We start from the raw sequence: 24,817 nt of genomic DNA, 5'->3' as shown, positions 1-24,817 counted from the left end.
TTCTATGTTTCTATAAACCCAGCAGCACATCCACACTGAGTGAACCTAACCACATTGTCTGGGGAAGGAATGAACCACCTGGTCCTTTCGTACGTCTGTCGTTCTGCAGTGCTATGAATCACAAATCCCCTCGACTGGATCCATCGGGAGGGATTGCTATACGCTCAGCGAGGAGTGGGACCCAGTGTGGTCTTCTGCTGCTGTGTCCCATCCACTTCAAGGGTCGACGTGTCGTGCGTTCAGAGATGCTCGTCTGCACACCACTGTTGAAATGGGTGGTTATTTGAGTTACTGTCGCCTTCCTGTCAGCTCGAACCAGTCCGGCCGTTCCCCTCCAACCTCTCTCACTAACAAGGCGGTTTCACCCACAGAACTGCCGCTCGCCGGGCATTCTTTCCTTGTTTCTCGCACCATTCTCTGTTGGGAATCTCAGCGGTTTCTGAAATACTTTGGCACTGAAAGTCATTCCACGGTCAAAGTCACTTCTTCTCCCCCGTCCTGATATCTGGTCCACCAACAACAGCTGAGCCTCTTGACCACGTCTGCGTTCTTTAACGCCTTGAGCTGCCGCCCGTTTAGACATTCAACGAGCCCGCGCACAGGAGCACCGACTGACTCAGTGTATCTGAAACTCTTCTGTGTTGGTAACGGGCAGGGCCCCAGTCACACCGAGCGCTTCTGTTGCGATTGAGAAAGCCCCACGAAGCCCTCTAGAATCGGAAAGGTGAACTTGTATACTTGTGGTGAGATGCTGTTGAGCGGGGGTGGGTCAGACGGTTGAGGACGGAGGAGGAGAGTCTTGAAACTTCAGCATCCCCTTAGGATCCGGGGCTCAAATATCACCGCGGGCTTAAAATTACTCGGGCCCTGGCATCCCAGCCAAAGAGCTTTGCAGCAGTCATCTCTAAAGGCCGTGAAGCCTCGCTGAACTACCGCCCAGGCTCAACCGGGACTCCTGCAGGGTAAAGCCCCCCTCGGTCACTCGGACACGGGCAGCACTGAGGTCCGGCACTCGTGCGCCATGGTGCTCTTGTCTTGCAGATGGCCAGCCCTGCAGCCCTGGAGCAGGGCCCTCCTGGCGTACTTGATGGCGTTGTTCTTCACGGTGACGAAGAAGAGCGTGTTGATCATGCTGTTGCTCACCGCGATGCACTTCACGACGTAGTACACCGTGATCGAGTGCCTCTCCCGCAGGAGCACGCTGGGGAAGAAATCCCGGACGATGGCGTACCCGTAGTACGGGGCCCAGCAGAGGATGTAGGCCGTCAGTATCCCCATCAGGACCAGGACTGTTCTCCGCCGGGCCCTCAGCCGCTTTTTGATCTGTTTGGTTTGCACGCCGGGCACGCTTTTGAACCAGAGCTCCCGGCTGATCTGCAGGTAGCACAGCGACATGGTCACCACGGGAGCAGCAAACTCCACGACGAAGAGGAGCAGGAAGTAGGACCTGTAGAAGTGTACCTTGTCCATCGGCCAGATCTGCCCGCAGAACACCTTCCCTCCGCCGCCGCCACCACCCGGGAAGGTGTCGAAGGTGGTCTCGGTCATGAAGTAGGCCGAGGGGATGGAGATAACCAGGGACACGACCCAAACGGCAATCAGGATGCAGTAGGCCGTCTGTAACTTCATGCGAGGCTTCAGCGGATGCACGATCACCAAATACCTACAGGATGGATAGATAGATAGATAGATACTTTATTCATCCCCATGGGGAAATTCAACTTTTTTTTCCAATGTCCCATACACTTGTTGTAGCAAAACTAATTACATACAATACTTAACTCAGTAAAAAATATGATATGCATCTAAATCACTATCTCAAAAAGCATTAATAATAGCTTTTAAAAAGTTCTTAAGTCCTGGCGGTTGAATTGTAAAGCCTAATGGCATTGGGGAGTATTGACCTCTTCATCCTGTCTGAGGAGCATTGCATCGATAGTAACCTGTCGCTGAAACTGCTTCTCTGTCTCTGGATGGTGCTATGTAGAGGATGTTCAGAGTTTTCCATAATTGACCGTAGCCTACTCAGCGCCCTTTGCTCAGCTACCGATGTTAAACTCTCCAGTACTTTGCCCACGACAGAGCCCGCCTTCCTTACCAGCTTATTAAGACGTGAGGTGTCCCTCTTCTTAATGCTTCCTCCCCAACACGCCACCACAAAGAAGAGGGCGCTCTCCACAACTGACCTATAGAACATCTTCAGCATCTCACTACAGAAATTGAATGACGCCAACCTTCTAAGGAAGTACAGTCGACTCTGTGCCTTCCTGCACAAGGCATCTGTGTTGGCAGTCCAGTCTAGCTTCTCGTCTAACTGTACTCCCAGATACTTGTAGGTCTTAACCTGCTTCACACATTCTCCATTAATGATCACTGGACAACGGCATCCACACAAAAGTTAATGGCCAGAAACGGGAAAACACAGAGGGAGGTAAGTGGGTTGCAGAGGTCGACAGTGAGAGACAAGACCAGGTCCTTTAATGAGAGAAGAGTTACCAGAAAGAAACTGATTAATTCTGAAGTAAATATTTCGACATTTCGATTCATCTCCGTTTTTATCGAGATGAGGAGGAGAATTAAAAATAAAGATTATCTTTTGTAAATTATCTTTTTTACAGCAGATGGAATGTTATTTTGAAGTTGTTTACGACATTGGCGAGGCCCAATTTGGGGCGCAGTGTGCAGTTTTGGTCACCTACGGGAAAGATGTAAACAAGGTTGAAAATTTACAAGGATGTTGCCGGGTCTGGGGGATCTGAGTTATAAGGACAGATTGAATAGGTTAGGACTTTATTCCTCGGAATGCGGAAGATCGAGGGGAGATTTGATAGAGGTTTACAGAATTATGAGGGGTATTGATGCAAGCAGGGCTTTTTCCACTGGGTGGGACGACAACCAGAGGTCATGGGTTAAGGGTGAAAGGTGAGAGGTTTAAAGGGAACACGAGGGGAAACTTCTTCACTCAGAGGGTGGTGAGAGCGTGGAACGAGCTGCCAACGCAAGTGGTGCAGGTGAGCTCGATTTCAACATTTAAGAGAAATTCGGACGGGCACATGGATGGCAGGGGTACGGAGGGCTGTGGGTCCCCGTGCAGGTTGATGGGAGCAGGCAGTTTAAATGTTTTTGGCATGGACTAGATGGGCCAAGGGGCCTGTTTCTGTGCTGTACTTTTCTATGACTCCATGACTAACGAATCTAAAATCTTTAATAATTTTTTTCTTTGCGTCAGCACGACGCTTTGCAGTGCCGGCGACCCGGGTTCAATTCCCGCCACGGCCTGTAAGGAGTTTGTACGCTCTCTCCCCCGTGACCGCGTGGGTTTCCTCCGGGCGCTCCAGTTTCCTCCCAGAGTCCATAGACGTAGCGGTCGGTAGGTTAATTGGTCCTTGGAAATTATCCCGTGATTAGGCTAGAGTTAAATTGGGCACGGCTCGAAGGGCCTATCTCAATAAAATAAAGGTTAAATTTATTTGGCACGTGTACATCGAAACATACAGTGAACTGCGCCATTTGCATCAAAACAAATCAACGAGGATTGAGGCCGGGCAGCTCACAAGCATAGTTACGCTTCTGCCACTGACGTGGCACGCCCACAACTCACTGACCCCAGCGGTACGTCTCGGGCCTATCTCAATAAAATAAAGGTTAAATTTATTTGGCACGTGTACATCGAAACATACAGTGAACTGCGCCATTTGCATCAAAACAAATCAACGAGGATTGAGGCCGGGCAGCTCACAAGCATAGTTACGCTTCTGCCACCGACGTGGCACGCCCACAACTCACTGACCCCAGCGGTACGTCTCTGGACGGTGGGAGGAAACCACAGCACCCGGAGGAAACCCGCGCAGTCACGGGGAGAACGTACAAACTCCTTAGGGATTGTGGGAGAAATCAAACCCCGATCGTACAGCACTGGTGAAGCGCTCTGCTCCTTCTTCCAACACCTTCGTGCCCCTTGCTTACTTCTGCCCGTCCTGACCCCGAAACCCAGGTTTGGTCGGCACGACAAAGCCCAACAGTGAGCTCAGGAACGGGGAGGTGTGTTAAAGAAAAAGCAGAAGAGTTGAAAGGGAAATTGAGAAAAAAAAGTTTTTGAGAGGGTGGTAGAAGTAGGAACTTAGCCCACAATGGCGTGCCAACTTTTTAACCCACTGAAAGGTCAAAGCCAATCCTTTCCTTCCACAGAGCCTGCCAATTTTTCTGTCAGCCATCTGCCCATCTAAGACTCTCTTAAACATCCCTGATGCATAAAGACAAGAACGGTCAGGATGGGAAACAGTTTCTTCCCTCGGGCCGTCAGGCTTCTGAACTCCCTGCCGCATCGCATTCGAGGTGTCACCGGTTAATCTGATCCGTGTTTTAAAAGGGATGTGTGATTCATCTGTTGGCTTTATCCTGACCCTCACAAGTTATTGTGCGTTACGGGTACTTGCACAGTATTCGCACCAATCAGGGTCCGGGTGGCCAAGACATCCCAACCTCCCGGTTCTGGTGGGACCCAGGTCATACCAACCCTAGACGTACGGAGTCCAGGAAAGGTGCTTTTCTCACCGCTGGCTGTTAGCGAGGGGTTAACAGGCCGCGTCTCTGGAGACGCTCGGTAAAAAGGGGTTTCATGCATGTATATAGTGAAACGACAAGAAACTTGACCAATATCTGCCTCCACCTCCACCCCTGGTAGAATATTCCACACACCCGCCATTTCTGTGTTAAAATAAAAACCTACGTCTGGTATCCACCCCCTCCCCATACTTCTATTTAGTCAATTCAAAATTATACACCCTCATCTTAGTCGTTCACACCCTGGGAAGGAGTCGCTGCTCGATCTGTGCCTCTTATCATCTTGTACACCTCTATCAAGTCATCTCTCATCCTCCGTCGCTCCAAGGAGAAAAGCCCACGCTCCCTCAACTTCTCCTCAGAAGACCTGGCTCTCCAATCCAGCCAACATGCTGGTAAATCTGGTAAATCTCCTCTGCACCCTCTCTAAAGCTTCCACATCCTTCCTAGAATGAGGTGACCAGAACCGAACAGCATACTTCGGTGGCCTAACCAGAGTTTTATAGAGCGGCAACATTATCTCACAGCTCTTGGACTCAACCTCCCGATTAACGAAGGCCAAATCACCACACATCTCCTAGAAGGTGTTGTTGGAAACAACGGTTTTTTAAAAATAATACTTCTTTATAAGACTTGTACTCTTAAAAAGCCATCTTGTAGATCTCTTGCAGATAGAGTTTAATGCTGATAAGTGTGAGGTGCTACATTTTGGTAGGACTAATCAAAATAGGACATACATGGTAAATGGTAGGGCATTGAAGAATGCAGCAGAACAGAGTGATCTAGGAATAATGGTGCTTAGTTCCCTGAAGGTGGAATCTCATGTGGATAGGGTGGTGAAGAAAGCTTTTGGTATGCTGGCCTTTATAGATCAGAGCATTGAGTATAGGAGTTGGGATGTAATGTTAAAATTGTACAAGGCATCGGTGAGGCCGAATTTGGAGTATTGTGTACAGTTCTGGTCACCGAATTATAGGAAAGATGTCAACAAAATAGAGAGAGTACAGAGGAGATTTACTAGAATGTTACCTGGGTTTCAGCACCTAAGTTACAGAGAAAGGTTGAACAGGTTAGGTCTATATTCTTTGGAGCATAGAAGGTTGAGGGGGGACTTGATAGAGGCATTTAAAATTATGAGGGGGATAGATAGAGTTGACGTGGATAGGCTTTTTCCATTGAGAGTAGGGGAGATTCAAACAAGAGGACATGAGTTAAGAGTTAGGGGGCAAAAGTTTAGGGGTAACACGAGGGGGAACTTCTTTACTCAGAGAGTGGTAGCTGTGTGGAACGAGCTTCCAGTAGAAGTGGTGGAGGCAGGTTCGATATTGTGATTTAACAAAAATTGGATAGGTATATGGAGAGGAAAGGAATGGAAGGTTATGGGCTGAGTGCAGGTCGGTGGGACTAGGTGAGTGTAAGCGTTCGGTATGGACTAGAAGGGCCGAGATGGCCTGTTTCCGTGCTGTAATTGTTATATGGTTATATATGGTTATTCTAGGAACTCTCCCTCTTGGAATCCTGCACCAACTTGATTTTCCCGATCTACTTGCGTCCCCATGACTATTGTAAAATTGCCTTTTTGGCATGCATTTTCTATCTCCCCTTGAAACTTTTATACCACATCCTTGCTACTGCTCGGGGGAGTTGAATGCTTGCATCCAACTCCCTCCCATCAGGGTCTTTTTACCCTTGCAGTTCCTTAGCTCGATCCACAATGATTCAACGCCTTCCGACCCTACGTCACCTCTTTCGAACGATTTAATTTTAGATTTTTTTTTAAAAAAACTAAGAAAGCCATTCCACCCCATGCCACCCCCACCTTCCCGCCTGTCATTTCAATACAATGTGTATCCTTGGACATTAAGCTCCCAGCTATAATCTTCACTCAGCCACGATTCAGTGATGCCCACGACGTCGTGCATGCCAATCTGTAACTGTGCTGCAAGTTCATGAACCTTATTCTGTATACTACGTGCATTCTAATACAACACCTTCAGTCCTGCATTCACCCTTTTCGATTTCGCCCGCCTTTTGCGTTGCAACTCATCCAGCTGACTGAAATTTTGCTACCGTCAGCCCTCTCCTCACTACGCATTACCTCTGTTTGTAACACGACTGCCTCGTCTTCAGCACTACCACTCCAGTTCCCGATCCCCCTGCCGAATTAGTTTAAACCCGCCCGAACAACTCTGGCCAAACTGACCACAAGAACATTAGATTCCCTCGGGTTCAGGTGTAACCTGCCGCTTTTGTACGCATCACACCTTCCCCAGGAGAGATCCCGAAGATCCGTAGATCTGAACCCCAGTTGCTCAGCTGCCAAATCATCCTATTCTTACCCTCACTGGCACGTGGCAAAGGCAGCGATCCAGGAATGATTACCCTGCAGGTTCTGTTTCTCAGCTTTCTACCTCGCTCCCTAAAATCTCTCTTCAGGACCTCCTCACCTTGTCTACCTATAGTGTGCACCAAGACTTCTAGGCTGATCACCCTCACCCTCGGGCCTTGGGCCCGATCAGAGACATCCCTGATCCTGGCACCATCCGGTTGTCTCTCTCACACCCACAGAATCTCGTCTCTGTTCCTCTGATTATGAAACCTCCAATCAACACTGCAGCCCTCTTCTCTTCTGAACCTTCGCACCAGACTCAAGTTACAGAGACGCGGTCACAGAGGCCTCTCCCGGTAGGTCGTCCCCCTCAATAGTACCCGAAGTTTATATGCTTATTATTGAGGGGGATGGCCACAGGTGTACTCTGCACCGGGAATGCATTTCCCCTTTCTCCTGACGGTCGTCCGGTAACCCGTCTCCTGCAACCTCCCCGTAAGCTCCCGCCTATCGCCTCCTCGTTCTCCCGTACGAGTCGAAGGTCATCCGGCACACGTTCTCCGAGGAGCCGCAGCTCGGCGCGCCCGAGGTCTGGAGGTCTCCCGGACTTCTCGCACCCCACCCGCGGTACGAAACACTGCCCCTGGAGCCATTCTCCCTGTACTGCCAGCTAATAGATGAGGGGACGAGGGAACAGAGGGAGAGTAACTCACAAGGCAATCTGAAGACTGGCTCCCTCACAGGAATGGCCGCTCTGCTTGCACCTGCGTTACTTGTACCCCCCTCTTTCAAATGAATCCCTCTCGCTCCTCAAATCAGAAAAACTGCCACAAAACTCTTGCCTTTGAAATCTCGGTCGCCACCCTGATTAAAAAGCGACCCTTTTCACTCATCCCTGCTGTGGATTGTCCAATAATACTTTTTGTAAGATTTGTACTTTTTAAAGAAGCTCTTACATTTTTCACAGTGGCAGAAAGCCTACAGCAGCTAAACTAACGGTTTATCATTCCTCATTTTTCATTGGCTAACATTACCCTTGTGACATAATTTATTTATACAGGTGGCCCCCGCTTTTCGAGTGCTCGCTTTACAATAGACAATAGGTGCAGAAGTAGACCATTCGGCCCTTTGAGCCTGCACCGCCATTTTGAGATCATGGCTGATCATCTACTATCAATACCCAGTTCCTGCCTTGTCCCCATATCCCTTGATTCCCCTATCCATAAGATACCTATCTAGCTCCTTCTTGAAAGCATCCAGAGAATTGGCCTCCACTGCCATCCGAGGCAGTGCATTCCAGACCCCCACAACTCACTGGGAGAAGAAGTTCTTCCTTAACTCTGTCCTAAATGACCTACCCCTTATTCTCAAACCATGCCCTCTGGTACTGGACTCTCCCAGCATCTGGAACATATTTCCTGCCTCTATCTTGTCCAATCCCTTAATAATCTTATATGTTGCAATCAGATCCCCTCTCGATCTCCTTAATTCCAGCGTGTACAAGCCCAGTCTCTCTAACCTCTCTGCGTAAGACAGTCCAGACATCTCAGGAATTAACCTCGTGAATCTACGCTGCACTTCCTCTACAGCCAGGATGTCCTTCCTTAACCCTGGAGACCAAAACTGTACACAATACTCCGGGTGTGGTCTCACCAGGGCCCTGTACAAATGCAAGAGGATTTCCTTGCTCTTGTACTCAATTCCCTTTGTAATAAAGGCCAACATTCCATTAGCCTTCTTCACTGCCTGCTGCACTTGCTCATTCACCTTCAGAGACTGATGAACAAGGACTCCTAGATCTCTTTGTATTTCTCCCTTACCTAACTCTACACCGTTCAGATAATAATCTGCCTTCCTGTTCTTACTCCCAAAGTGGATAACCTCACACTTATTCACATTAAACGTCATCTGCCAAGTATCTGCCCACTCACCCAGCCTATCCAAGTCACCCTGAATTCTCCTAACATCCTCATCACATGTCACACTGCCACCCAGCTTAGTATCATCAGCAAATTTGCTGATGTTATTCTCAATGCCTTCATCTAAATCGTTGACGTAAATCGTAAATAGCTGTGGTCCCAATACCGAGCCCTGTGGCACCCCACTAGTCACCACCTGCCATTCCGAGAAACACCCATTCACCGCTACCCTTTGCTTTCTATCTACCAACCAGTTTTCTATCCATGTCAATATCTTCCCCCCAATGCCCTGAGCTTTGATTTTACCCACCAATCTCCTATGTGGGACCTTATCAAATGCCTTCTGAAAATCGAGGTACGCTACATCCACTGGATTTCCCCCTTCTAACTTCCTGGTTACATCCTCGAAAAACTCCAACAGATTAGTCAAGCATGATTTACCCTTGGTAAATCCATGCTGGCTCGGCCCAATCCTATCACTGCTATCTAGATATGCCACTATTTCATCCTTAATAATGGACTCTAGCATCTTCCCCACCACCGATGTCAGGCTGACAGGTCGATTGTTTTCTCCCTCCCTCCTTTCTTAAAAAGTGGGATAACATTAGCCATTCCCCAATCCTCAGAAACTGATCCTTAATCTAAGGAACATTGGAAAATGATTACCAATGCATCCGCAATTTCCAGGGCCACCTCCTTTAGTACCCTAGGATGCAGACCATCTGGACCTGGGGATTTGTCAGCCTTCAGTCCCATCAGTCTACTCATCACCATTTCCTTCCTAATGTCAATCTGTTTCATTTCCTCTGTTACCCTATGTCCTTGGCCCATCCATACATCTGGGAGATTGCTTGTGTCTTCCTTAGTGAAGACAGATCTGAAGTACTTATTAAATTCTTCTGCCATTTCTCTGTTTCCCATAACAATTTCACCCAATTCATTCTTCAAGGGCCCAACATTGTTCTTAACTATCTTCTTTCTCTTCACATACCTAAAAAAGCTTTTGCTATCTTCCTTTATATTCCTGGCTAGCTTGCGTTCGTACCTCATTTTTTCTCCCCGTATTGCCTTTTTTAGTTAAGTTCTGTTGTTCCTTAAAAACTTCCCAATCATCTGTCCTCCCACTCACCTTAGCTCTGTCATACTTCCTTTTTTTTTAATGCTATGCAATCTCTGACTTCCTTTGTCAACCACTGTGGCCCCTATCCCCCCTTTGAATCCTTCCTTCTCCGGGGGATGAACTGATTTTGCACCTTGTGCATTATTCCCAAGAATACCTGCCATTGCTATTCCACTGTCTTTTCTGCTAGGATATCCGTCCAGTCAACTTTGGCCAGCTCCTCCCTCATGGCTCCATAGTTTCCCCTGTTCAACTGCAACACTGACACCTCCGAGCTGCCCTTATCCTTCTCAAATTGCAGATAACTTATCATATTATTTTACGACAGCTCACTGTTACGAAAGACCTACATTAGTACCTGTTTTCGCTAGCCAAAGAGGATTCTCGCTTTTACGGAAAAAAAGACGCCTGCTTTATACGTGTGTTTACCCCGAGAAAGACTACAATGACCGTGAAGCCACGTGCGGGCAGTTGTGTGCGTAGGCGTGTACGTGCGCTTACGTGTACATGCCGATTTTTTTCCTCCAAATCGATTTTGGCTCGCTGTCTTCCCGAGTTTGATAAGTGAAACTACACCATACCTACAATATTTCTACTTTATACAGGCTGTACATTTATCATATCATTCCTGATTTTACTACATGTTTGTGTTATTTTAGGTTTTATGTGGGTTTTTTTGGGTCTGGGAACGCTCAAAATTTTTCCCATATAAATTAATGGTAATTGCTTCTTCGCTTTACGACATTTCGGCTTACAAACGGTTTCGTAGGAATGCTCTACCATCAGATAGCGGGGGAAACCTGTAACCTATTAACTAGCTTATTTCTATCTAAGGAATTTTCTTATCTATAGAAATGTTGGCTTTTTCAGGGGTACCATCTTTGCTTCTTTTTCATTCCTTCGTTTTTACGTCCAACAGCCTCTTAGCTCATTTCTCAGCTCTGTATTCCTTTTGTTCAGTACTTGTACTCTAAGATTAACAGTCATTAGAATTAAGACTGCTGGTCATTTTTGACTCCCGGAAGACACCCAAGGGTGTCTTTCAAGAGCTGAATCGGGCAAAAACGAACGCTGTGTAACAGTGTGTTCATTCAGGCCTACAAAGCCAATACTTGATTGTTTTTGTTTTTTTTTAAACTTTTTTTTATTGTTTTCAAATAGTTACAGAATAAATGTGTATGAAAAAAAAATGTGTTACCCAGCTCCCCCTCCCCTTAACCCCTCCCCCCTAACATCCCTATTAAAAAAGTAAGAAAGAAAGAAAAAAAAAGAAAGAGTGCCTGGATATTGGAAGATCCCCACATGCTCCATGGAGTTCGTAATAACTTTAGTATATATATTTATTTCTTTCCCCAAGTAGCTTATTTAAGAGAAAAGTTAGGTCAAACAATGTTATTACCGAAACCCAATGAAATAGAAACTTTAATTCAAAAAGGAAAGATTAAAAAATTTATCTCTTGTATGTATAATTTGATTCAAAAACAGACAATTAAACAAGGAGTCCATAAGTCAAGACAAAAATGGGAAAGTGATTTGAATATCAAAATTGAAGAAAAAACTGGTCAAGACTATGTCTTGAGAGTATGACAAATAGAATAAACGTTCGATTAAGATTAGTGCAATACAATTTTTTACATCAACTATATATTACACCACAATACTTGATTGTTGAGGTGATTTTATAGCAACAGCTTGAGGGAAGAGCGTCAGAGATGGTTACGGATCGAGAACGGGCACTCAGCGACTAACTTCACCGCCCTCGATGACATGATGCGCTCAAGGCCAAAACTGGGTTTCTCAGCTGGCCGTGTGGGACCGGAGTGGAGCGAGTGGCCTTAGAGAGATCGGAGAATTTTAAGCTTCGGAACCGGCCCGTTCCAAAGCCCGTTTGAGACGCGGACGTGGGGGAGAGCTGAGCTGAGCGCGCAAGTGAGGTCCTCACGGAGTCAAAGAGCAATACAGCACGGATTTTGGCCCATCAGGTCCATGCTACCCCGCCAGTCCCGATTTCCTGCATTCGGCCAATATCCCTCCAGGCCCCTCCCTTCCATTTTAAAATCTTTTTTATTAATTATTATTGAAGATTAACAAAAAAAAAACACTAAGTCAATATATCATTATGTACAATAAGGAATTAAATTAGCAAATAACTAATTAACAAAGCTAAGCAATACATCAATAATAATAAGAGAAAATAAAGTGTTAAGAATATTTTTTTTGAAAGAAAAAGAAGGAAAAAAAAGAACTCCTACTAACTAAAAAAAACCCTATTAACTGAAAAAAAAAGAACCCCTTTGGGAGCACAACCCTGGAACTATACTTCATACAAGCTTCAATAAAAAAAAACCATCAACCTGCCAACTCAAATCCATTTAAAGAAAGAAAATCGGAAGGAAACCCTATTAATTAACTCAAATCAGATGATAGTAGCCAGGCCCCTCCCTTCCACTCTTCTTAAGTGATAGTATTGTATCTGCCTCAATCACTTATGAGGGGATGGTATTGATTGACTTTAGTTGACGAAGGGTGAAGGGAAGAGGGGGCCAGACAGGAACCCCACTAGATTGGCCAACCCAAGTACGGTAGAGGGGAGGTGGTATGGAGCTGGACGCTTCATTGATAGAGGCTTGTTCAGCGTTGTTGGCTCAGTTCAGGGCCAACAACCGGAACCAAGAGGTTTGAGGAACGGAGATGAGGTGAGCTAGGTTAACATTTCTTTGAAAAAAAGACCCACCGCGGTATCTGGAGGCGTTCTCACCTGTCGACCGCTATGACCAAGAGAGCGTTGGTGGAGACGTAGAGGGAGACCATCCTGAGGTAGTTCACCGAGGAGCAAAGAACGTGCCCAAAGTTCCAGGACAGCTCCCTGACCACATAGTAATCCATCTCGAAAGGGCAGCACACGGTGGCCACGATGAAGTCGGAGATGGCCAGGTTGACGATGAGAAGGTTGGTGACGTTCCTCAGGTTCTTGTGCCTGGCCAGGGTGACGATGAAGAGGAGGTTGCCCACGCCGCAGATCAGCATGATGCAGACCAGCACAACGCCAATCACCACCCGCACCTGATAGGTCTTGACCGCGTCCTCCTCTCCTCGCGGGTCGAGAGATGTCACGTACTGGTCGTACTCACAGCTCCCGTTCCAGGGGGTGCTGGCATCCGCCAGACTTAAGTCAACGTAACGTGAGAAGTTGGCGCAGGGATCCTCCATGGCCGAATCTCCCCAGCCCACCAAACTCCGGGATCTTACGTGTTCTCTAGCGTTTCTTTCTTCCTGTAGCAACGCTGGGTAATATTCCTGTTCTATCCGTACGAAAAAAGTCTTTTTCTGTGATTTGCAGCTGGCTAAAGTTTTGATTGTCGGAGGAGTTGCCTGTGGGATTGTAAAAGGTCGCTTAACGCTGGCCCCGTGACTCCGGGTTAGTGTGATTTGAAGGAGGAAGAATCATCTCCAAGCCGGGCCTGCTTGAACTCAGCCAATGAGCTGAGAGGAGAGAGGGCCCATCTACTCCCCTTCCTTGGCTGCAGAGGAAAAGGACAATATTATTAGTTATTGGCCTTGATCCTGATTCCCATTTCTATGGCTAATGTATCGCAGGGTGAGTTTGTGACTCTGGAAGGGTTTGTGAGGTGATCAGTTTTTGCGTTGCCACGAAATTTAGTGAAAGGCTTCCTGGGTGTTTCCTCCACTCCCTCCTCCTCTCTGTTTTCATATCTCTACCTCGTTTTCTCTTTCCCTCTCTCTAACTTTCCAACTACCTCTGTCACTCTTTTTCTCTGCCCCACTCTTTCTTGCTTTCTTTCCTTCTGTACGTCTTTCTTGTTCTCTGCTTCTCTCTTTCTCAGTCACTCTCTCTACCCTATCTCCACCCCATTCACTCTCCCTCTACCTCCTCTCTCTTGCTCTCTAACCCATTCTCCCTCTCTCTCCACCTGTCCACCTCTCTGCTATCTCCTCTTACCCCTTACCCCCTTTACCCACTTACCCCACACCCCTTGCCCCACCCAATAATCCTTGCCCTGCCCTCCCCACTCCCCCTTCAGCCTCCCCACCCCCAAGTCACTCATCCCTCCTCACCTCCACCAACCACCCCCTCTCACGATCATCCCTCACCCCAATCACCCCTCAGTCTTTAACCCTCCCCCTCACCCAAACCCCCCACTTCTCGCCCCCTCACTCTCTCCCTCCCCTACCCATCCCCACACCCCCTCACTTATTACTCACTCACCCCCACCTCAGTCCTCACTCCTCTCCCCCTCACCCCTTCACCCTTCCTCCCCTCTCCCCTCATCCCCACTCCCATCCCCTCCCCACTCACTCCTTCCCTACCTCTGTCCCTACCCATCCCCCACACCCCTTCCCCTCACTCATTACTCACTCACCCCCTCACAGTCCCTACACCCCTCCTCCCTCTCACCCCTTCACCCTACCTCCCTTCTCCCCTCATCCCCACTCCCATCCCCTCCTCACTCACTCCTTCCCTACCCCTACCCACACCCCTCCCCCTCACTCATTTCCCACTCACCCCCCCCACCCCAGTCCCTGCACCTCTCCCCCTCTGGCCCCCCACCCCTTCCTCCCCTTTCATCCTCCTCCCACCCCCTCCCCACTCACTCCTTCCCTACCCATTCCCCACACCCCTCTCCCTCAACCCTTCACTCACTCATCCTTCCCCCTCCCCAAATGCCTCAGCCCCCACAGATGCCTCCCCACACATTACCCCCTCACCTCCCTTCCCCCTCAACACTCACTCACCTTCCCTCCCCCTCCAACCTCCCTCTCTCCCTCCAATGATTCATAGACGCGCTTCACCCCCTCCACCATCGGGTTCCTGAACGCTCCCGATCACAGCCGCATAATCCCTTTCTCCACGCCAGCTATTTATTTTGTTGTCAATGGCGATCTGGTGCTCGTGTTTGGGTGAGGGGGAGGAGGGAGGGGCGAGGGGTGACTGGGGGCGGCGGAGGAGGTGAGGAGGGATGAGGAGCGAGGTGGGGATAGTAAATTTGCCTTCTGTGCACTGCTGCCGCTAGCCAACACAATTCACAACGGCAGCCTTCCCCAAGGAGACCAGTCACCTTCCCCGTCCGCAGTAACTCACCACCGATCCCCCTCCCTATCTGCGACGGTACGGCTGATGGCTCTCTTTCTCGTCCCCCACATCCAGCTCGTCTTCTTCCACCCCCCCAGCTCCTCCTCTACTCTGCATTCATCGTCACTCTCCCACTCTGCCACCTCCCCTCCCTCCGTCACGTCACCCCCCTCCCCGCCCCACAGCTTTAACAGTCCCCGCAGAGCTCTCACTGTTACTACAACCCCTCACCCACCCTCTCCCTCCCTCTTGCGAAGTGAATCTATTATCCAATTCTGCACGGGTCACTTTAAGATCCATTTTCTGGCAGGGATTTGTTGGGAAATAAAGAAATACAATCGAATTTATGGGAGACCACACATAAAGACACACACGACTGACGAGAGAAAAAGAGGGGGGCCGAGAGAGGAGGGGGAGAGGGGGGCCGAGAAGAGAGAGAGAAATAGATGTGAGTCATTAGAGGGGAGAATAGAGAGAGGGATGGTGGAGAGGGGAGGGTGACAGGTGAGGAGGGAGTGAGGGTAATGTCGGGTGATGAGGAGGGGGAGAGTGGGTGGGCTGCCTTTCCCTCAGCATCACTTGCCTGATGAGATCTCCATCCCTCCTAATGATACCTCTGCTCCCATTCTCCCCAGATGAATCAGCTGAGTCCTACTGAGTCGGGATGTATAAATTATTGTTGGAATAATACTGGTGAATCTGACAACGTTAATTTCTCCAGGAATCATGAACTCTATTAAACAGAAATTAGCAGACCCTGTACTGGATCGTGAGTGAACGATCACTCGCGATACCTCCTGATTATCTCCAGGGAGGTACCTGCAAGGGAGGGGTTTGGGGGTCGGGGATTCGATGTTCTTGCTGCCGTTTTTCCGTGTGGGCGATATATTAGTTTTATTCTCGCAAGGGAGGGGGTTTGGGGCTTGACATTCCAGCTGCCATTTTCCATGTGGGCGATCTGTTAAGTTTCTGTGCGAGGGAAGGGGTTGGAAGGGGGTGGTTTGGGATTTGTGAGGTTTTGGTTTTTTTTGCGCGGGGGGAGGCGGGTTGATGTCTTTCTTTCAAGAACTTCCGCGGTTTTCTTTGTTCCGTGGCTATCTGGAGAAGACAAATCTCAGAGTTGTATTCTGCATACATACTGATTTTAAAAAATGACCTTTGAACCTTTGAGTATTGTTGCTATGGCACTTGGTTCGCCATGGCTGCTTCTCTGTGTAGACCAGACTAGGGGAAAAAATGCATACCTTCCTAGTAGTTCATATCTACCTTAATAATACTTTCAGGTAAGAAATTATCTCTCCATTCCACATTGGCAAATAAAGTACAGTTGACCCTCCTTATCCATGAGGGATTGGTTCCAGGACCCCTCGCAGATACCAAAAAAAACGCGGATGCTCTAGTCCCTTATTTAACCTGTCTCAGTGTGATGGACTTTAGGACCCAGCGGAGCCCCGGGCCTTATTTAACCTGTCTCAGTGTGATGGACTTTAGGACCCAGCGGAGCCCCGGGCCTTATTTAACCTGTCTCAGTGTGATGGACTTTAGGACCCAGCGGAGCCCCGGGCCTTATTAAACCTGTCTTAGTGCGGTGGACTTTAGGACCCAGCGGAGCCCCGGGCCTTATTTAACCTGTCTTAGTGCGGTGGACTTTAGGACCCAGCGGAGCTCTGAATCCGCAGTGTTTCTGTTCACGAAAATAATCACCATCACGGTTGAAAATAAAGTGGAAATAATAAAGCGATCGGAAAGAGGTGAAACCTCTTGCGGTCATTGGAAAAGCGTTAGGCTACAGTCGGTCAACAATTGGAACAATTTTAAAGGATAAAGTGAGAAAGGCCCTGCCCCGATGAAAGCTACAATTATTACTAAGCAACACAGTGGTTTAATTATTGAAATACATACGTTTCTTAAGTGTTTTATATGGATAGAAAGGTGAAATATATACTATTTTCTAAGACAAACGTTTGACTAACTGACACTAAATAATACTGGATGTAGCTGTTCCGACTTAGTAAGAGAACTTCTGATCTTTTTCGATCCCAATCCACGATAACCTACACACATCCTCCCGTATACTTGAAGTCATCTCTAGATTACTTATAATACCTAATACAATGTAAATGCTGTGTAAAATAGTTGTTATACTGCATTGTTTAGGGAATAATGACAAGAAAAAGTAGTCTGTACATGCTCGAAGAACGAGTGCTGGAAGAGCACTTCCGGGTTTTCGCGAATCGCGGTCGGTTGAATTCGCGCACGCGGAACTCGCGGGTGAGGAGGGCCGACTGTACTGTGCAAAAGTCTTCGACACATATATACAGAGATGGCCCCAAATTCCTTATGAGGACTCATTCTCCCGGCACGCGTTGGAAAAACCTAATATGGAGCGGAGAGCACGTTCGTAAATCTGGCGGGAGGAAAGGATGTTGGGAATGGCGAGGGTGGGGGGGACAGGTGGCAGAGAGGGAGTGCCAGGGGCGAAGGGGTGGCACAGTTGCAGACACACCCAGCCGTGAGGCGCCAGGTGAGGTAATCTGATTCCAAACAATTGGTTTATTGATCATTACAGAATGCCTCTCTGGTGCTTTCCCGCTCCCTTCCCCTTTTCCCAACCGTGATTCCCCTCTCCCTGCCCCCCCTCCCACTCTCAGTCCACAAAAGAGACCCGTATCAGAATCAGGTTTATCATCACTCACATATGTCATGAAAGTTGTCTTTTTTTTGCGTCAGCAATACATAAAATTACTACAGCACTGTGCAAAAGTCTTAGGCACCCTAGCTATATAGAACCATAGAACATTACAGCACAGAAACAGGCCTATTGGCCCTTCTTGGGCCAATAAAACCAAAAAAAAAACATTTTTCTGCCCAGTCCCACTGACCTGCACCTGGACCATATCCCTCCATACCCCTCTCATCCATGTACCTGTCCAAGTTTTTCTTAAATGTTAAAAGTGAGCCCGCATTCACCACTTCAACTGGCAGATCATTCCACACTCCCACCACTCTGTGAAGAAGTTCCCCCTAATGCTCCCTTTAAACTTTCCCCCCTTCACCCTTAACCCATGTCCTCTGGTTTTTTTCTCCCCTAGCCTCAGTGGAAAAAGCCTGCTTGCATTCACTTTGTCTATACCCATCATAATTTTATATACCTCTATCAAATCTCCCCTCATTCTTCTACGCTCCAGGGAATAAAGTCCTAACCCATTCAACCATTCTCTGTGACTCAGTTTCTCAAGTCCCGGCAACATCCTTGTAAACCTTCTCTGCACTCTTTCAACCTTATTAATAACCTTCCTGTAATCAGGTGACCAATATATGCGTAAGACGTTTGCACAGTACTGTATCTGCGATAATCTGATTTGATAGAGCTGTGTACGATGACAAGAGGCATGGAGTGAATTGCTGGCGCTTTTTCTCCAGGGTGGCAATGATTAATACAAGAAGTCTTGATGAAGGGTCTCGTTTCCACAGATGCTGCCTGGCCTGCTGAGTTCCTCCAGCATTTTGTGTGTGTTGCTTTGGGTTTTCAGCATCTGCCGACTTTCTTGTGTTTGTGTTAATAGGAGGGGGGAGAACATTAGTTTAAAGTGCATGGGGGGGGGGTGTCAGAAGTAGGTGGGTTTTTTTTAAACACAGAGAATGATGCTGCCGGGGTGGTGGTACAGGGATGCTTAAGAAACTTAATTTTTCTGTAAATGCTTGCAAAAAAAAAAGAGTATTCTGGCGACTTTGATAATAAATTCACTTTGACTTTGACGTTCGTGCACGATGGGAAACATGAGGGAGCGAGGGAAGAGTGAGTTCGATTGATTTTGGAGTCGGTTAAAAGGTCGACACAACATCGTGGGGCGAGAGGGGCTGTACTGTCCTATGATCTATTCCTTGAGTTACTGAGCCATAGAAGCCAAATGGAGGCCATTCAGCCCCTTATATCAGTGCTGCCCCTTGGGGGGACGTTTCCAGTTGGTTCGTCCAGCATAGACGCAGGCCCTTCAAACCAACCAAGGTGCCCACTTACGCTAGATCCACTCGGCCACATTTGGGCCACCTCCCTCCACACCTTTCCTCTCCACGTACCTCTCCAACTGGTTTTTAAATAATGTTCATGAAGTTAACGCAACCACTTCCTTTGGTGGCTCGTTCCATACACGGACCATCGTCATTATGTGCCATGTCACATGACATCATCATCTGTGTCTATGACGTCATCATTTTGTGCCGTGTCATATGACATGGGTGATCATGGAACAATCTATGATTGTTCTTGGCGAATTTTTCTACAGAAGTGGTTTGCCATCGCCTTCTTCTGGGCAGTGTCTTTACAAGATAGGTGAGCCCCAGCCATTATCAATACCCTTCAAAGACTGTCTGCCTGGCATTAGTGATAATGTGATATGCCACCGGCTGCTCATACAACCATCCACTACCTGCTCTCATGGCTTCATGTCACCCTGGTCGGTGGGGCTAAGCAGGTGCTACACCTTGCCCAAGAGTGACCTGCAGGCTGGCGGAGGGAAGGAGTGCCTCACACCTCCTTTGGTAGAGACATATCTCCATCCCGCCACCCTCGGCATAACAAGTTGCCCCTCAGATTCCTCGTAAATCTTCCCCCTTCACCTATGTCCTCTAGGTCTGGATTCCCCAACCCCAGCCACCTCGAAAAGAATAGAAAGACACGAAGAAAGAAGATTAAGCTGTTTCATGGACCATCTGGAAGTAGTTGCCTGGGTCTACAAACTCTTCTGGCCTCATCTCTTCTAGTTCCTCCACCTTTTGGAGGCTTTTGCTATTGCTTGGAAGGGGTGGGGTTGGTGGTTTTGCTGGTGCAAGTGTGGGGAGGGGGAGGGAGAGGGTCAAAGCTTCTGCTTGTGTGCTGGGAGGGGGAGGAGATGCTTCAGGGATCTGATGGCGTCTATCATTCGTTCTAAGTGGTTTCCTGTTTGGTGGATGTGGGTGAAGAGTAAGAATTTCAGGTGGTATACCGTACACATTCTCTGATATTAAATTGAGCCATTTGGACCCTGGTTTTTGAAAAGAACTGCGCACATTCACCTTACCTATGCCTCTCACTTTTTAAACGCACCTCATAAAGTCACCGCCAGCCGGCAGTGTAGTGGCATCAGCACCGGCCCTCAGGGGCAAGATGGCCACCCCCGTGCTGAGTTGAGCTAGCAACATGGCCCCGTTGAAAACTGAAAACCGGCAAGGATGAGTCAACACTCAACGCCCTACAGGAACGGAGCCCTGGCCTGTTGAACCTGTCCTTATAATTCAGTGCCTCAGTCCCTAGCAGCACCCTCGTAGCCATCACCCCGGTCCTTCCCCCAAAGCCCTGTCGATATTCTTCCCCTTTAAAACGACCCTTTGTGTGAAAGCTCCTGTTAAACTCACCGTAGGCTCCAGACTGGAACTTGCATCACTATATCTCGCCTCCCCCTTCATCTCCGCTCCACTGCTTTGGCCGCTGCCTTCAATCGGTGCTGACTGATGGCCGACCTTCATGCCCCCGAATCATTACTTGCTCACTGTGTGTTTGTACGTGCAGCTGAAGCTAAAATACAATAATTATCCATCCTCGCTGCTCTGGACCGAGGACGGAGATACAAGAGGCAACCATGCGTGCCAAAATGAGTTTGAATATCACTGACATCAGTGGTGAAATTTGTTGTTTTGTTTTTTTAATGATAAATTAGAATAAGAAATGTTATACAGGATATAGTGCGCCCACCATCTCACAGACATCTCTGCCACGTCATCCCTGTACCGAGGAACTCTTACACCTTCCGAGTCAAATGACCACCGCCCAGTGGCACTGATGCCGATCGTCTTGAAGCGATTTGAACATCACGTATCACAAACTCCACCCCTGCCACACTGCACGTTTATCAATGTGCTCACTGTCAGAACCACTCTCGGACAGATGCCATAGCACCTGGCCCTGACACGCCCCGAAAACAAGGACCCTTACATCAGAATGCAGTCTCTGGATTTCGTCCCGGCATTCAGCGCTGTCGTCCCGCAGACCGCGGTGAACAAACTCCCACTCTTCGGTCTAAGTGCGCCGCTGTGCATCCGGGCGTCGGACTTCCGAACCGTCAGATCTCAGACGGTCGGGATACACAATCGCGCCCCCCCCGCCCCCCACTCCCTATCATTCTCAACGCGGCCCCCGGGGCCCCGCCGCCGTACGCTCTGCTCACGCGCGTGACTGCACGGCCCAACACCCGGGCAATCGCGCTGTCAAGATCGCCGACGACCCGGCGGCGGTGGGGCTCGTCGCCAACGACGACGAGACGGCCGACGGAGAGGAGGTGGAAGAGCACGGGGCCCGGTCCCAGGCAAAGGGCATCTCCCCCAACGTCGGCACGACAAAGGAGGCGGGTATCGGCTGCAGGAGAACTCGCACCACACAGACACACACACACCCCCTTTACATCGGCGGCAGAGCCGTGAAAAGTGCGAGCGGCTTCAAACCCCTGGGAGACCACATCTCACGCAACCTCTCACGGTGCCAGGACACATCCTACAAAGTCAAGACACCTCACCGACGCCTCTACTTTCTGGAGAGAGCCGGACCTTGCCCATCTACGCTCACATCATTCTATAGCGCATCCTAACAAGCCGCATCACCGTTCGCAGTGCTGCAGACAGGAAGGCGCCACGGCGGGGTAGTCAAAATAGCCCAACGCATCACTGGTAGCAGCCTACCCGCCATCAAGAACCTACGTACAGGGAAGGGGCCAGTAACGTCATGAAGGATCCCACTCCCCCCTGCTCATGGACTGTTTGCCCCTCTCCCATCAGGGAGGGGGCTACGTACCATCCACACCAGGACCGCCAGACACAAAAAACAGATCCTTCCCCCAAGCAGGAAAGCTGATCAACACCTCCACCCACTAACTCCACCACTCAATTATAATTTCCCATCAGTCACCTTATGTACAGCCCAGCACCATCTTATGGACACACAATCAATGTACATAAGCCATCTTACGTATTTTGACATACGGCTTGCATTTTTTTGCATTCTTTATCTTCTGTGGGGACTTTTTTTTTGTGCTGCATTGGATCCAGAGTAACAATTATTTTGTTCCCCTCACACTCATGAACAGGAAGTATTTAAAAACATATTAAAAATTAATTAAGTGGGAGGCATTGATCGTGTGAATAGTCAGAGGCTTTTCCCCCGGGGCTGAAGTGGCTAACTGGAGAGGGCACAGTTTTAAGGTGCTTGGAAGTAGGTACAGAGGAGATGTCAGGGGTAAGTTTTTTACTCAGAGAGTGGTGAGTGCGTGAAATGGGCTGCCGGCGACAGTGGTGGAGGCGGATATGATAGGGTCTTTTAAGAGGCTTCTGGATAGGTTCACGAGGCTTAGAAAAATAGAGGGCTATGGGTAACCCTAAGTTATTTCTAAGGTAAGTACAAGTTCGGTACAGCATTGTGGGCCGAAGGGCCTGTATTGTGCTGTAGGTTTTCTATGTTTCTAATGCAAGTAAAGAGCAAATGCACAAGACTTTCGCCAGACTGTGTAAGGACAGCAGATATCTCTTCCTCAAACACTGCGTTTTTATGTTAATCTGGCCGATCTGAGATGAGAGTTATTTCCAGATTTCTCAGACGACTTGAGTTCCCCAGTGGCCGTGGCCGGCTCTTATCTCGTCTCTCTGGTGACGAGGTCACCCGCAAAGCCAGTCCTGGACAGGGGAGGGCTATGGTCCAGGTTTAGATCCTTGGGGACAGTTCGGTACGGACTAGATGGGCCAAACGGCCTGTTTCTGTGCCTTATGACTATCATTTTGGCGTGTTAAGAGTGTTACCTCTGTCCGGGTCTCCCCCTTGCGCTTGCAAGGGTACAAGGCCCGAGGCCACTCTGCCCTTCTAACCTGTTCTGCCGTTTAATACGATAATAACCTATCTGACCGGACCCCCGGCTTGTCTGAATGTCCATTGACAGATGTTGTCCAGCTCTCGCCTAGCGCAGACCCTCTGGCTGGCTGGTGTGTGTGTGTGTGTGTGTGTGTGTGTGTGTGTGTGTGTGTGTGTGTGTGTGTGTGTGTGTGTGTGTGTGTGTGTGTGTGTCTGTGTATGTGTGTGTGTGTGTGTGTGTGTGTGTGTCTGTGTATGTGTGTGTGTGTGTGTGTGTGTGTGTCTGTCTCTGTGTATGTGTGTGTGTGTGTGTGTGTGTGTGTGTCTGTCTCTGTGTATGTGTGTGTGTGTGTGTGTGTGTGTGTGTCTGTCTCTGTGTGAGTGTGTGTGTGTGTGTGTTTGTGTGTCTGTCTGTCTCTGTGTGTGTGTGTGTGTGTGTCTGTCTGTCTCTGTGTGTGTGTATGTGTGTGTGTGTGTGTGTGTGTGTGTGTGTGTGTCTGTCTCTGTGTGAGTGTGTGTGTGTGTTTGTGTGTGTGTGTGTGTGTGTGTGTGTGTGTGTGTGTGTGTGTGTGTGTGTGTGTGTCTGTGTATGTGTGTGTGTGTCTCTGTCTGTGTGTCTGTCTGTGTATGTGTGTGTGTGTGTAATCAAAAGATTCTGGAGCAGATTACGCCGTTCAGCCCATCGAGTTGCTCCGCCATTTCCATCACGGCCGACCCATTTCCCTCCCAGCCCCCAATCTCCCCGCACCCCTTCACGCCCCGACTAATCAAGACTCCTTATCGACCCCTGCCTTGAATATACCCAAATGACTTGACCTCCACAGCCGCCTGTGAAACTCCAGGGATTCCCCAATCTCGGGCTAAAGGAAATCCCACCCCCCACCCCTCAGCCCCGTTGTAAAAGGGCGTCCCTCTACTCTGGTCCTAGACTCCCCCAGCCCACCCCCGATGGCCAGTTGACGTTCGGGGGTGGGGGTGGGTCACAGTTCGATAACCAGGCACCCCGTTCCCCCTACCCCCCGCCCCCCCAAGCCGCGGTTTCACCCCATTCCCGGGTCGCACCTGATTTAATCGCGTTACACACAGACAGACGCTTCCCAAAAGATCAGCCCGACTCACCCGCCCTCCACCCAGAAGTTGCAGAAGTACCTTCAGCCCCTCGGGGGGGGGGGGGGCAATAAGAGGAACGCTTTTTGCTTCGCTTGCCCCCCAGATGGTTGGGACCGGGTCGGTCACGGCGCCGGCAAGAGGCAAATGAAATCACCCGTGGCTTCAGTTCTTCGGCTGCTCCGGACGGACGGCGTGATGCGGGAGTCGCCTCTGTTTTCTTGTTGCCCCTCTCTTTATTCTGTGCCTTACCTGTGATTTCCCCCACCCCTCGGGAAGGTGCCGTCTCCCCTTCGCGGCGGGGTGTTTCGGGGGGCAGTGGGTTTGCCCCCTCCCCACTCCTGTCTCGCTGGGTTTGGGACGCGTCCGGATCGCCCACCCTCGCTCAGCCGGCGAAGCTCTCTGCCCCGGCTCGGCGCCTCGCCTGACTCAGCCGCCGGGAGGAGCTGGTCCACCGACCGCAATGTTGTCTGAATGGAGTCCCGCCCCTCCGGGACCGGGGCCGGGGCGACGACGCGGGGAGGGGAGACAAAGGCGGCCCCTCCCCCGGGGGGCGGGGGTAGAATGGCTGTGGCTTTGGGGGGCTGTCACGGAGGGGACTCGAGACGACACCCGGTTGTCTGAGCACCCATTTCTGAAACTTCTGCCCCTGTTCCCCCCCCCTTCAACCATTGCCCCATTCCTGTTCCCCGCCCTCACCCCATCACCTCCATCTACTGTCCTCTCCCCTTCCCCTTCTTCCGAAGTCTTCTACCCTCTCCTATCAGATCCCCTCCTCTTCAGCCCTCCATCTCACCAGTCAACTTCCCAGCTCTTG

The 24,817-nt window shown here is 49.4% G+C and overlaps 1 protein-coding gene across 2 annotated transcripts; it reads right to left on the bottom strand.

Moving 5' to 3' along the window:
• LOC140717620 (prokineticin receptor 1-like) lies at positions 1-24,401 on the bottom strand. Of its 2 annotated transcripts, none has more exons than XM_073031199.1 (3): positions 24,043-24,401; positions 12,690-13,452; positions 1-1,663 (listed from the first exon to the last, which is right to left on the bottom strand). In XM_073031199.1, the coding sequence occupies exons 2-3, from the start codon at positions 13,139-13,141 to the stop codon at positions 979-981; spliced, it is 1,137 nt and encodes a 378-aa protein (XP_072887300.1). In that variant the 5' UTR covers positions 13,142-13,452; positions 24,043-24,401; the 3' UTR covers positions 1-978. The 2 variants fall into 2 exon arrangements, with proteins under 2 accessions (XP_072887300.1, XP_072887301.1); XM_073031200.1 differs by having other exon boundaries at positions 24,253-24,401.
• Positions 24,402-24,817: the final 416 nt, after the last annotated feature.

This window comes from Hemitrygon akajei, chromosome 28 (assembly GCF_048418815.1).
Source record: "Hemitrygon akajei chromosome 28, sHemAka1.3, whole genome shotgun sequence".
Taxonomy (NCBI): Eukaryota; Metazoa; Chordata; class Chondrichthyes; order Myliobatiformes; family Dasyatidae; genus Hemitrygon; species Hemitrygon akajei.
The sequence above is the reverse complement of the archived record's forward strand: the minus strand, read 5'-3'. Positions and strand labels throughout refer to the sequence as shown.